General features: G+C 44.9%; 1 protein-coding gene across 1 annotated transcript in view; it reads right to left on the bottom strand.

The window, feature by feature from the left end:
* FOCAD (focadhesin) overlaps positions 1–13,728 on the bottom strand; it is a 274,520-nt gene that overhangs the window by 42,755 nt on the left and 218,037 nt on the right. The window contains exons 29-34 of the mRNA XM_084898094.1: positions 7,703–7,850; positions 5,602–5,721; positions 3,920–4,042; positions 3,394–3,471; positions 2,216–2,287; positions 824–926 (exon numbers count right to left, since the gene is read on the bottom strand). Coding sequence (XP_084754220.1) covers positions 824–926; positions 2,216–2,287; positions 3,394–3,471; positions 3,920–4,042; positions 5,602–5,721; positions 7,703–7,850 — 644 coding nt within the window. The remainder of the gene's footprint in view (positions 1–823; positions 927–2,215; positions 2,288–3,393; positions 3,472–3,919; positions 4,043–5,601; positions 5,722–7,702; positions 7,851–13,728) is intronic.

Here is a 13,728-nt window from a genome sequence, read left to right as displayed (position 1 = left end):
TCAAAAAAGCTGGAAATAGAAAAAGCCTTGTTATTCTAAGACCTAGAATTTCAGTTCCAGTCAATGAGATGCATGACTTTAAATGCACTTACCCCATTATTTTCTCAAAAGCAGGGGCCAGAAGAAACCCAGCCATGTGTGAACAGATTTTTACTTTTCTTTTTAACTTAAAAAATATCTTTATTGATTTCAGAGATGAAGGGATATATATATATATATATATATATATATATGATGAGAGAGAATCACTGATCTGCTGTCTCCTGCATGCCCCCTACTGGGGATGTGCCCACTTGGGACTTGAACTGTGACTTCCTGGTTCATAGGTCAATACTCAACCACTGAGCCATGCTGGCTGTGAGAGGAAGAGACTTCTAATGAATATGAGTAGTATACAAACTGTGATTATGACATCTGGTAAAAGAAAAAAGAACTTTGTTCCAAGCTTCAGAGACCTGGTTCTTTTCTTTATGGATTTGTCACTGAACCAGCTCTGTACATAAGTTACATAATATTTCCGAGCCTCAGGTTCTGCATCTGTAAAATACGGGGTTAGACTCGATGTCTGAACTGTCCTCCCAGGGAGGCAGGGAGAAGAGGGAAAAGAGCATGGGCTTTGGAGGCCGACAGATCGGAGTTCAAACTGGTGTCCGCCACTAACTGCCTCGTGACCATGGGAAGGTCAGGAAGCCTTTCCACAACCCATTTCCTGATGTCAAACAGGGGCGGTAATAGCCTGAGGGTTGTTGTGGAGACTAATGCTCTTAACAGAGTACATAGCCCGGGCCAGCACCCTCCTTCCAGCTCCAGGCTCTACTCTTACCAGAGGTTCTACTTTGATTTGAGGACAGAGTAGAGAGATGAAGATGTCCTAGAAGCCAGATTGCATTGGACTGGAGACCAATCACCCCGGACACACTGATGACCTGTGGATGAAAATGTGACAGTTCAGTGATGGGAAATGATCCGAACTCAATTCAGTAAAAGGCCACTCACAGAAAGTCACAAATCTTTTATGCGGTGGTGGCTTGTCTGGTAATGAGAAGCTCTATGACAAGGTGCAATATCACCTATCTAGTCTACTAAGTCTGAGATGATTTAGTGGGTGGTCAACATACGTGATTAACAAGAGTTGCTGAATGGATGAATAGATGAATGAGTGAATGAGTGAATCAAATGATGATAGACAAGCATAGCAGTGCTTGGCTCAGATATCCCTGAGTTAGATAGGCCTCAAAATATTATCAAAAACTGGGAAAAGAAAATCCAAAAGGTAAAAAGAGATGATAATTTGTTTAAAATACCTCTAAAAATGGAAGGAGATATGTATTTTGTTCTCTTCTTTAAATACTTTTCTATTAATACTTGATCATTCATAATAAGCATTTTAAAAATAGTTTAAATTATAGATTTTTCTCCCAAGTTATAGCAACTTAAGTATTTTTTTTTTTAGAATGTTCATATTCATAGAAAAAAAGACAGTTTCTTCTGTTCAGAAATTGATGTTTGCTTTTAAAACTTGAATTACTAAGAGTTCTTCAGGTGTTATAATCACCAACATTTTACATTTACACCTAACTGTAAGACTAGGACACAAAGGTCTGTGTGCAGAGAGAACACCAAGTAAGTAGGCAAAGAAAATGAGAATGCCTGGAAAGCAATGTGACAGACACTAGGGGCAGTCCTTCAGGCTGCGAGGACTACCTGTGATTATTTGTTCAGCTCCTTCTGTGCTCAACTTTTATGCCATAAACATAATCATTAAAAAATAAAAGCATTAAGCTATAAAATAATTTCTCAGCACATAACTATGTTCATTCTTCAGCAAGGCTAACGCTGACAGGGGTTTACCCACATCCTGTCCCAGTGATATGGGAGCTGGTGTCACTTGACTGGCGACTCAGCCACTGGGACAGGATGTGGGTAAATCACCGTCCCTGTATCCTTGCAAGGTCAGGCTCTGATTTTTATGGGAAACTAATGCCAACTTAACTCAAAATGCCAGCTTTCTTTTTTTCCCCATAGGAGCTTCCCCCCCCCCCCCCCCCCAGCAAATGCAGGGCCACAAACCATTTTTCAAATGCCCTTAAACTCACCATCAGTAACAGAGATTTCCTCATTTTCTAAGGAAAACAGTTTGTATCACGAAAGGAAAAAAAAGGCAAAAAGGGGGACATCGGTTTTCCTGCTGAAGGCTTTAACTCCCTCTTCTCACCTGTGTTAAGGCTCTAATGACTTCATTAAGTCTGGCTTGAAACTGAGAGGTCTGGATGGCTTCTGACTTCAGCTGAAAGAAAAAAAAAAAAATTCACTCCAGCATCCCCAAAAAAGTACATGATGACATTCCTAGTGGATGAGCTACCATCTTCTGCACCATGCAGTCATTTATCATTACGTCCTTGTCTTTCAAAAACGGACTTCATAGTGAGGTCCTGGAGAGCAGGGCCCCGGCTTTATCACCGATTTCCTAGCTCCAGTTCAGCGTGGCACCAGCAGTCACCTACTGATCCTGAACTGTAGAAGCAAAGGAGGTCCTTAGGATTACTTGCAAACTAACACATATGTGTGTCCACTATGGAAAACATTGTATTGTTTTTAAAAATATGTTTTTATTGATTTCAGAGAGGAAGGGACAGGGAGAGGGATAGAAACATCAACAATGAGAGAGAATCATTGACCAGCTGCCTCCTGCACGCCACACACCAGGGATCGAGCCCACAACCAGGGCATGTGCCCTGACTGGGAACTGAACTGCGACCTTCTGGTCAATGCTCAGCCACTGAGCCATGCCGGCAGGGCTGGAAAACATTTGAGTGAAAAAAAAGTGTGCTTAGATACTAACTTAAACATTACAGATGTACAATGGAGTTTCTTATAAACGATTTCTGAAATTATGATTCATTAACTTTTCTTAAGCAGGGAACTCTATAGCAAGTATATTAAGTTGACTAGGTTTAATACCTACAAATCAAATTAAATAATGGGGAAAAAATCTCTTATACAAAGAATTCGCAGCAAAGAACAATTTTCTGCCCTGGTCAGTGCAGCTAAGTTAGTTGAGTGGCCCCACATGTACCAAGAGGTCACCAATTCAATTCCCGGTTGGGGCACAGGCCTGGGTTTTGAGCTAGGTGCCCAGGAGGGGAGATGCAGGGGGGAACCAACTGATGTTTCTTTCTCTCTTCTCCCTTCCTCTCTCTCAAATCAATAAAAAACCTTTTTTTTAAAACAACAACAACAACAACACAATTTTCTATATATTAAAGTCACTGCAAAGCCCAGTGTAACCATTGCAATGAGTATATATTCTTCTGTCCTTAGCATACTGAGATGCTAGGTATTCTGCTCGTACTCTGGCTAGGTACATATGCAGATTTCTTTCTTTCTTTTTACCTGCATTACATCCGCTTCCGAGCCTACCAAGGCCACCATGCCATGGAGAGCTGCCAAGCAAAGCATTGTGGGAGAGCCCTGAAAACAAAGAATATGTCAAGAGAGAAACAGTCCTTGGGTTTGCATTCTAGAAAACTTAGTATATCCTAGCAAAATTAATGGTCAAATGGTACTAAATGGGTAGGGTCAACATAACCTGTATCACTGAACCAAAAATGGCCTCAGACGTGAATAAAGCTACGGGCTGAAGTCGTTAGATCATAAGTGGCTTGTTTCTTATTTTTCAAAACCACAATGTCGTTTAAAATAAAAACACTGTCCAAGTAACCAGTTTAATAAAAAACTATCATAGTTGACAGGATGTATCATGTATAAGGGCTAGTGAGCTCACGTTTCTCTTTCATTTGAAATCGCCCATTCTTTTATGGTTCAGCTATATGTCTGAGCAGTCATCTATAAATGGTCCAATGAAGTAGCCTTTTTCCTTTATACAAAACTAAGATCCCATGCAGGTGGCGACCTCTACCTCTGCTAGGACAGTCCTGATCCAGGCAGGGAGCAGCTTGCTGCCCAGGTCTTCGGCTTTTCCATGTCCACACACAGACAAACCATGAACGAGGTTGCCCAACGCCAAGGCAAAACCTGAAGTCTGTTACAAACAAACAGAAACAGGGGTAAGGGGAGGGAAGAATGGCCCGGTCAGCAACGTTTACATAGCTCAGCACAAGCACTTCCAGGGGCTCCCTCTCCTCCGACAAGTTCTTTAGGCATCTGAGAATCGGAGAGCGGCAGATTTAAAAAATCTAGACTGTGTGTGTGTGTGTGTGTGTGTAGTGGCAGTGGTGGAGGGGAGTGGAGGAGGGTGGGGATAAAGACACATATGTAATACCTTAATCAATACAGAAAAAAAAAAGTAAATTACAATTTTGTCAATCAAACCTCAATAAGGCTAGATTATCTCAAATAAATAAATAATAGAGAGATAAGCTTCAAAAACAAACAAACAAAACCCTCGACTTTGGTTTGTAACAAGCTACAGTCCCATTGCAAAGGCGTCAGCTGCAGTGAGCAGTTTATTTGAGGGAAATAACACCGCACTATTGAGCAACGCGGCTCAAAGGATCCACATTTCAGAAGGGGTTCGAGCGAAAATACCCAAGTAGATCACACAAGCTGTCAATTCCCAAACAAGAAGAGAAAATGTCTCAGAATGAGCACTGAGTATGTCAACGTCTACATTTTGATGTTGCAAACCCTACTGAACGTGAGCAGGCAAATTATCATAAAGTAACAATACCAAATTTTATGCATTTAAAACCAGTGAATCCTGAAGTAACCCACTGTGGTCAATATTGAGACCTTAGAGAAACCTTAAAAAAAACACAAAAAAACAACACCCCCACACAAAACACTATCACCAGCAATGAGAAAATTCTAGAGCATGTGCAATCAGACAGAGCCTTTTCCCCCACTTCAATTTTTAAAGTTGTGGTAAAATACTTATAACATAAAATTTACCAACTTAATCATTTTTAACTATGCAATTCAGTGGTATTAAGTACACTCACATTATTGTGTAACCAATCACTACCACCCATCTCCAGAACTCTTTTTATTTTGCAAAACTGAAACTCTATACCCATTAAAAATAACTCCTCATCTTCCCCCACTCCCCCTGGCAATCACCTTTCTATTTTTTATCTCTATGAATGTGACGACTCTAGGTGCCTCATATAAATAGAATCATACAGTATGCATCTTTTTGTGATTGCCTATTTCACTTAGCATGATGTCCTCAAGATTCATCCCTGTTGGAGCATAGGATTTTCTTCCTTTTTAAGGCTGAATAATATTTTAGAGGGAACCAACGGAATTTAATTTAATTTACAGGCATTTAATTTTTAGTCTCTATTATTTGCTTTGTATTTGCTAAGGTTTGACCTTATCAGAGCCCTCTGTGTATTCATTCTGAAAAGGATATGTACTCTCTCCAAAAAAAAAAAAAAAAAGTCTAGAGGAGGACATAAGGAATGAGAGAGAAAAAGACCCGTGATTGTTGGCCATATCTATGAGATAAGAGGGTAATTAGAAGCTCCTCAGCTCTGGGCATGAAAAATGTCCCATATCCCCTCATCAGAGTCAGTCAGCATCGGGGCTGAGCAGCAGCCTGGGCCCCTCAGAGGGAAGGAATCAGGGCCGCCTTCCAACCTGCTGGTTGCTCTCCACCAACAGGCGGAGCTTGTTCATGGTGTCCTCGGCCTCCACAGCCTCAATGACGCCGGCACTGAACGCCGCTGTGCACACGCAGCTGAGGGTGTAGGCCAGCACCTGGAAGAAAAGACGGGACAGTGTTTCTTCACGAGGGAAAAGGAAAGAACAAGGTCTAGTGGACACAAATATTGGGTCACACGTCTCCTCAGGAAGGACTGGATTTAAGGACACCTCCCACCTGTATTTGCTAACAATGTTGTGAGATGGGCGTCATTATTCCTGCTCCATAGATAAGGACGCTGAGGCTCAACTACGCAGAGCTAGCGAGTGACGGGAGCGACATTCAAAACCAAGAGGCTCCCTCACCAATTTAGGACACACCATCCATAAGCGGCAGAAGCCGATTTTCATCCCAGTGGACATTCCTGAGTGCCACAGGTCTGATCCAAGGCCCAGCAGCAGGGGGCTGGAGACATGGCTGCATCAAGCTTCCCCCGTCGCGGCAATGGAGCAGAATGGACCACAACTGAGGGTTTTAGAGTCAGATAAAATAGAGATAATACCTCCCACTTCCTAGCACTGTACGATAATTTAGTAACTAAATGAATACATGAGTGAATAAATGAATACAAATAAAAACACTGGGAGTAGATACGGAATACTCTGGTGTATATTCCAAATGGATCATTTATTGGCTAAGCAACGCCAGGTAAGTCAAACAACCTATTTGAGCCTCAATTTTTGCAAATCACAGTTAATCACCCCCTTCCCCGTTATCTTGCAGTTTCACGATGAAACTCTCTCAGGCCCAAGTGGAAATGTGCATGTCCTCACACTGGCTTATTTGCCGGAGAAGAATAGGTGGTTTCTAAGGTAGAAACTGGCTAATAAAACATGAGAGGGGAGGAAAAAACAAAGCACGTGTCCAAGGCCTCAGACATTAAAACATCAAGCAGCCAAATGCCTCAATTATAGGAAAACCTTGCTTTTCTCTACTAGCCAAAGTGCTCCTGGGTGACAAAATTTTATTTTCTCCTTTTGCTTAAAAATATATATCCTTTTGAATCATGCTCAGCAATGTGGGGCCCTAGCTCAATGGACAGAGCGTCAGCCTGTGGACTGAGGGGTCCCAGTTTGATTCCGGTCAAGGGCACATGCCTGCGTAGCGGGCTTGATCTCCAGTAGGGGGCGTGCAGGAGGCAGCTAATCAATGATTCTCTCTCATCACTGATGTTTCTATCTCTGTCTCTCTCCCTCTCTAAAATCAATAAACTATATTTTAAAAAAGAAAAAGGCAATGTGGGGCATGTCTGAGAACAAAACTTCAGCCTTCTGTGCTGCCCAGAAATTCACCGACTCAGTCAACAGGCCCACGCCGGAAAGGAGGCGGCACGCAGGGACACAGTGGCCTTTACAGCTTGCCACCTGGGACACGGCCTGGGGTGGGGGTGGGGGGGAGTCTGGTCAGGCCAAGAGGTCATCTCCTGCTCCCTCCGGCGGGCAGCACAGGGACCAGCCTCCCCCGCACAGGACAGACACCCCCCCACGGTTACACGCAGGCGGCGTCATGTGAACTGCAGGTCTGCGTGTATCTGTGCCGCCACAGGAAAAGCCCTTCTTTTAACGTGGCGGAGGGAATCCCTTCAGTGATGTTCATGCTGGCTGACATTTAAAAAAGCAAATACCTTTCGATCTGCACTTTCTTAAGCTATTTCCTGGCCATTTTTTTTTTTTTTTTTTTTTTTTTAAGTTCCATCAGCTGGGGCCTAATTCTCAGACTCCATTCAACTTCCCTCCAGAAACCGCAGCGCTCCTCAGAGAGTGCCTGCTGGTGATGCTGACTCGGGAGTCTGTATTCACGCCCAGCTCTTATCTTACCTGCCACATGGAAGTCCAAGCCGATTTAAACAGCTGCCCAATTTGAAACCCTTATGAGCTATTGGAGGAGGCTTGCCACTCAGACGTTCGTTCTCCTTATCCCAGATGAAGTCGAGGAAGACTTTAATTCCAGGGCCACCAAAATGTGCCCAGTAGAAAATCAGCAGCAACAAGAGAGCCCAAGCCGGGAAGGGGAAGGGGCCTGGGACCCCGCTCCTACCTCCTGGCAGGTCCGGCTCTGGCTCCCGCTGCCGTCGAGGTGGGCGGACAGCCTCCGCAGCGACGCGGCCACGTGGACGCGCGACTCCGTCTGGCCGCTGTGGCTCATGAGGGACAGGACCAGTCCCACTCCCAGGATGCAGCCCGTGCTTGGAAGCCAAAAGGACGAGGTTGTTAAAAACCACAGGAACCCGCTCTCCGCCTTTTCCCGGGAGTTTACAGGCTCCACAGGCTGCGGGGAGAGGGCTGTACGCGCATCCTGCTGCCAGCTCTGTGAGCGTGTCCCACGAAACACCAAAGCACATGCCCGCCCTCCTCCAAAGGCAACCTTGACCACAAAACCGGCCATCGTGGCCCAGGCTAGGGCGGTGCACACACTGGAGAAACACAGACATGAAAACTGATGAAATGGTTGGGCTTAAATCCCATGGCGAGGGGAGGAGGAGGCATACACAGAAGACAAGCCGGCGCTATCGCTGCACCCAGAGGAGAGCTGTGGTACCCCCATCCCCACCCCCACCCCCACCTTGTGTGCACTGTGATGAACTGTACGGGAGAGAAAAGACTGCATTTGAGCACCTGAGCTGAGGAGGTCTGACTAACAGCAGGACGGGCCAATGCCAGGAGCGGTTACCAGGCCCCTGCTCCGTGCTCCGTGTTTCCTAGTCAACTCCAGCAAGTGGAATTTCTTTCTCAGGGAAACGGTGCTCGCCTGCGCACAATGACCTAATCCTCGCCTCCCCTCTGATCTCTCGGAGGACCACTGGGTCAGGGGAGAAAATGGACAGATGACAGGCTTGTCAAAAGTTACCCCGAGTGACAATTCAATCGGGGCCCTGGGCTCTTTGTGCCCGAGTCCTCCGGAGAGAATGCATCCCCATTTAACAGAAACAAATCCTCCTCCCGGAACGCCTCGCCAGTATGATAAGATAATGCAGCTCGGAGGCCGTTTCTCGCTTTGTAAGAAAATGTTTTGTCTTCGTGGCTGTTTTTCAAATGGAGGGGGTGCCGAGTGTCCCAGCGGCTGCCCTGGCGAGGGCCCGGTGTGCCTTCCCCCTCCCTCCCCTCACTCCCCTATTCCCCCATCCCGGCAGCTGCTGCAGCGCGGGCTCCGGGCACGTCTCTGAACCCCGATTTCTGTGCCCATGCCCGATGCCACTTTGCTCAGTTTGATTCCGGTCAAGGGCACATGCCTGGGTAGCGGGCTTGATCTCCAGTAGGGAGCGTGGCATCTAACTCCTGGGCTGGCCTCAAGGACCTTCGTGCCATTTCATGAACATGTTCGTTATTCCCCCAACACCCCTGTGCAAACAGAGCATCCGTGTCGGAAAGGGACACCCACTGGCCGGGGATGCTACAGGGTCTGCTCAATGTCACAGAGTGTTCCCAGCGGTGCGCAGCCAGAAGGTGCTTTTGTTGTTGTGTTGTGTTTTTTTTTTTAAAAAATTAATTTATTTTAAAAATATATTTTATTATTATTTTTTTTACATAGAGGAAGGGAGAGGGATAGAGAGCTAGAAACACTGATGAGAGAGAGACATCGACCAGCTGCCTCCTGCACCCCTCCCACCGGTGATGTGTCCGCAAACAAGGTACATGCCCTTGACCGGGATCGAGCCTGGGACCCTTCAGTCCGCAGACCGATGCTCTATCCACTGAGCCAAACCGGTTTCGGCTGTGTTTTGTTTTTTAATTCCCAGCCTTCTGTTCTATCCGCCAAACCCCAGCCCCTCTGGGTGCCCCCTGCATGATGCCAGGAAAGGAACATGGCTCAAGTGGGTGTTTCTAGGTTCCATTGCCTAACAGCCTGGCATGAGAAAATCCTCTGTGAAGAAGCGGCTGCAGGGGGACCCATCGGGAGTCAGGCAGAGATGCCGGTGCCCCTGACATGCTAACGTGAAGTCAACAAGCTCAACCGGCATCAAGTTCTTCCAAGCAGCCGCCTCGGCATGGAGCCCCGAACCGCCTGCTGTCAGGACAGAGCACGTTCCTGAAGGAGAGGCGGCTGCCATGAGTGCAGATTCAAGTCTTTCTCCTCGTTTAGAATCTAAGGGAAGTTTTTCTGGCTATCCTTTAAAAAAAAAAAAATGTATATATATATATATATTTCTATTTATTTCAGAGAGGAAGGGAGAGGGAGAGAGAGATAGAAACACCGATGGTGAGAATCCCTGACCAGCTGCTCCCTGCACGCCCCACGCTGTGTATTGAGCCTGCAACCTGGGCATGTGCTCCAACTGGGGATTGAACTGAGACCTTCTGGTTCAGAGGTTGACGCTCAGCCACCAGAGCCACGCCGGCTGGGCCTGGCTATCTTTCTATGCTGGTGCACATACAGTCTGGATAGAATTATGCCAAAGATAAAGCTAGACAAAATGTGATCAACACTTAGGAGATTCTGACTTTTGTTCCCTCTTTGACTATGTAATTGCTACTTCTGCTCAAGATCTCAAATGTGCCTCCTCAGGGACACCTTCGCTGGCCCAGCAGGGAGCCTCTTTACTACTCTCCCACCGCACCCCGCACTAATTTACTTCAGACAATTTTAATTATAAATCCTCGTCAGAATGAGGATTATTTGGGGGATTGTTTAATTACCATCCACCTCATTCGCCAGCCTGCATGCTCCATGCCATGCGGGTGGGCGCCTTCTCTGTGTTTTTCTCACCACAGTGTCTGTGCACCCAGCACGCTGCTGGTGGGACAGGCATCCAACTCAGACCCCGTGAGCACCGGGAACTGAGCAAAGGCAGGGTTTCACGGCCGTCTGAAGTGGAGGAGAGCTACCGAAAGGAAGACAACAACAAAAGAAAACCAAGACTAGGTTCCTTTGATTAGTTGGAGGCAAATTTTACGAGTTGTAAAATTCACGGAGTATGTCATCCAAGGTTCAATCAGGAAAACGTGATTTCTATTTCCTGCCAGACTAATTTAAGAAAATGTATCAGGTTCATGTGGGAAAAGGATTCTTCCCAAAGCTCACTTGAGTACTGGGGTTCATCTTTTTCAATAAATAGGTAGTTATCTAAGTCTTGCTTCTGGGGCTATTGTGGGTGCAGAAAAACCCTTCTCCCCTGGTCTGAGGCTCCTGCTTTACCATCCCCAGGCAGATGGGGACAAAGGCTCAGAAAAAAAGAGACCCTGCTTTTAGTTCACATTTACCCGAATGTTCTCACGGCATAGTCAGTCTTAGGCAAGGTTCCCATTCATGACGATTCTATTCATTGCTCCAGTGGTGATTATTTAACATGAATGTGTAACCTACCTATGTACACATGTGCCAGTAAATATGTTAGAGTGTGTGCACCTGCTAGATTGTTTCCTTCCGCCTCTTCTCATTTTCCCCAGCATGCACCAGGTAGGTGGTTCTAAACCTTTATTCCTGATGTTTCCTCCTCATTTCCAAATCTTCTATATTTTAATGTGTTTGCTTTTTGTCCTCAGTCTGAAAGATTCACCAACTGCTTAGCTCAGCATTTCTACACTTGTCCTCATCCTAGCTTCCCTTTGAGGAGTCTGCCAGCTCTAAACCGAGAACAACAGGCAGAGGTAGCTTTCCCATCTTTCTGTACATTGAAAACAGAAAAATTGGTTTCTGTTGGTGCCTCAGAAAGATGCCCAGGCTGGTGTTGCTCAGTGGTTAGAGTCTTGGCCTACCCACCGAAGGATCTTGGGTTCGATTCCTGGTTGGGGGCACTTATTCGATGTGTAGCTCTCCCAGGGGCGTTTCTCTCTTCCCCTCCTTCCCTCTCTTCTACTTTCTGGAATAAAATATCCTCAGGCAAAGATTAATAAACAACAAAACAACCACCACCTCCCGCCCTCTACCCCCCCAAATCAGACAGATGCAATAAAAACAAGCTACATCAGGTATAAAGTGGAGGTTTTGGAATTGCTAGCGTGAATCTTGTATGAGAACACTAACAGCCCTGGCCAGGTGCTTGGCTGTTTGGAGAGTTGTTCCAACACCAAAAGGCTGTGGGTTTGATTTCTGGTCAGGGCACATACATAGGCTGCAGGTTCGATCCTGGTCATGGCCATGGCGTGTATGGGTGGCAACTGATCAATGTTTCTCTCTCACTTTGATATTTCTCTCTCTCTAAAAATCAATGAAAATACATCCTTGGGTGAGGGTTAAAATAAGAAAAGAATACTAACAAATGATAAAGACAGTCTGAGTTTTAAAATTACATGTTCTATTCTGACATTACTTATTTGAATGTCTTAACCGAGTATATTAAAATACCACTATCAAAAAGAAATTTTGTGACTTAAAAGCTATGCAATTCTCATATGTGTGTTGCCACATCAACTGAGATATAAGGCTGTATACTTTCTAAAATTACCCAGAGACGAATCTTCAATTCCTCAGTTTGCTGTAGGCTGTCCTGCAGATTAAGTACTAGTCCATCTAATAATTAGTCCTAATAACAGTTAACATTCGTATAGCACTTTGCCCTTTACAAAATGCTACACAAATACTATGATATTTGCGAAAGCTCGATAGTAATAATTACCCAGTACTTAGGTGGATAGCATGATCAGGGCTGTGAGGACTGCAATGGCACAATGATTACCACTAGATGGCAGCAAAATGTAAGTGATGGGACCACAAACACTGCCCAGCCCAGGTGCTGGGTTCTCTCAGCAGGGGCATGTCCATTAAATCCAGGAAGCGTGGTGAATTCGCTCTGGGTGAATTCTATCACTTGAGGTAGCATGCTCCCAGATCCATTAACGACCTCCTGGTAAAGCTCCCACCGTTTCACTGGAGGACTGCCCTAGACATCTGCAATCTCACTCGACAGAGGGATACTTTACGCCAGGAGCCAGGCATTCAGGCCTGACACTAGTTAGACACTTTAAAAAAAAAAAAAAAAAAAAAAAAAAAGGCAAGCAAGACCCACATGTCAGAGAAAAAGAATAAGTATTGTACATTATGGGTCAAACTACTTTTTTTGATTTTAAAAAATATTTATTTTATTTCCCCATCCCCTTTAGCAACCATCAGCTAGCTCTGTATGGTGATGGGTCTGTTTCTGTTTTGTTTACTCATTTGCTTGGTTTTTTAGATTCCACATATATGTGAAACCATACAGTATTTCTCTGTCTGATGTATCTCACATGGCATAATGCTTCTAGGGCCATCCATGTTGTTGCTAACGGCAAGATTTCATTCTTTTTCACTGTGAATAATACTCCAGATTTCTTTCTATTGAAATGTTCTCAATGTTGTGCAACCCAAGAGAGAGGAAAAGGACTTTGAAGTCAGACAACCTAGGGTTCCTCTCCGAGCTCTGCCACTCATTGTGTGACCTTGAACCAGGCTCCTATCTGAGACTCACTTTCTTCATCAGTAAACCAAAATGAAACTGATCCCTAATTTAGTGTCAACATTTAGGGTGTAATCAAGGCTTAATTACACGAGAAAGGGATGTGAAAATGCCTTGCACAATTTGTGGCTACTCAGTAAGTATTAATTAAACCTCAAACCAGAGAGGGAACAACATACTAAGCACTGCCACCCACAAAGCATTAAGACATAACAAAATGCTAAACTTCATTAACTCGAGGAATAACGGGAGTTTTGAGAGGATAAAGAGAGGGTTCCCTGAAGGGCCGGTGTTTCTAATTGGGGCCCTGAAGACAGGCCAGGGCTTACTAAATGAACAGGCAGTATCTGATGACCCTATTCTACCTGACTCTGCAGGGTCAGCCCCTAAATAGGCCCATCCTTCCTCTCCCAAATGCAGCTGCTCAATCAAATTCAAACAAATAGTTAACAAGGTAAGAATCAAGAAAGAAGGTTATGAGTAAAGAAATAAGAATCTTATTAAGATAAAAAGTTCATTTCAAAGTTAAATACGCTTAGACTTATTTAGTTCATATACATGTAAAGACCCATACTGTGGGTAATTCCGCTCTCCCCGTGGTCCTCCTTACTTTCAAACAAACTTCCTGGAAAGTAATGACTATAATACTTGAAAGTCATTCTTGGTAGTTTCAACTGGCTGAAATTTTGGAGCA

Source organism: Pipistrellus hanaki (genome assembly GCF_964339955.1).
Source record: "Pipistrellus hanaki genome assembly, chromosome: 11".
In the NCBI taxonomy this organism is placed as follows: Eukaryota; Metazoa; Chordata; class Mammalia; order Chiroptera; family Vespertilionidae; genus Pipistrellus; species Pipistrellus hanaki.
Note: the sequence above shows the minus strand (reverse complement) of the source record. Positions and strands in the feature narration are given on the sequence as shown.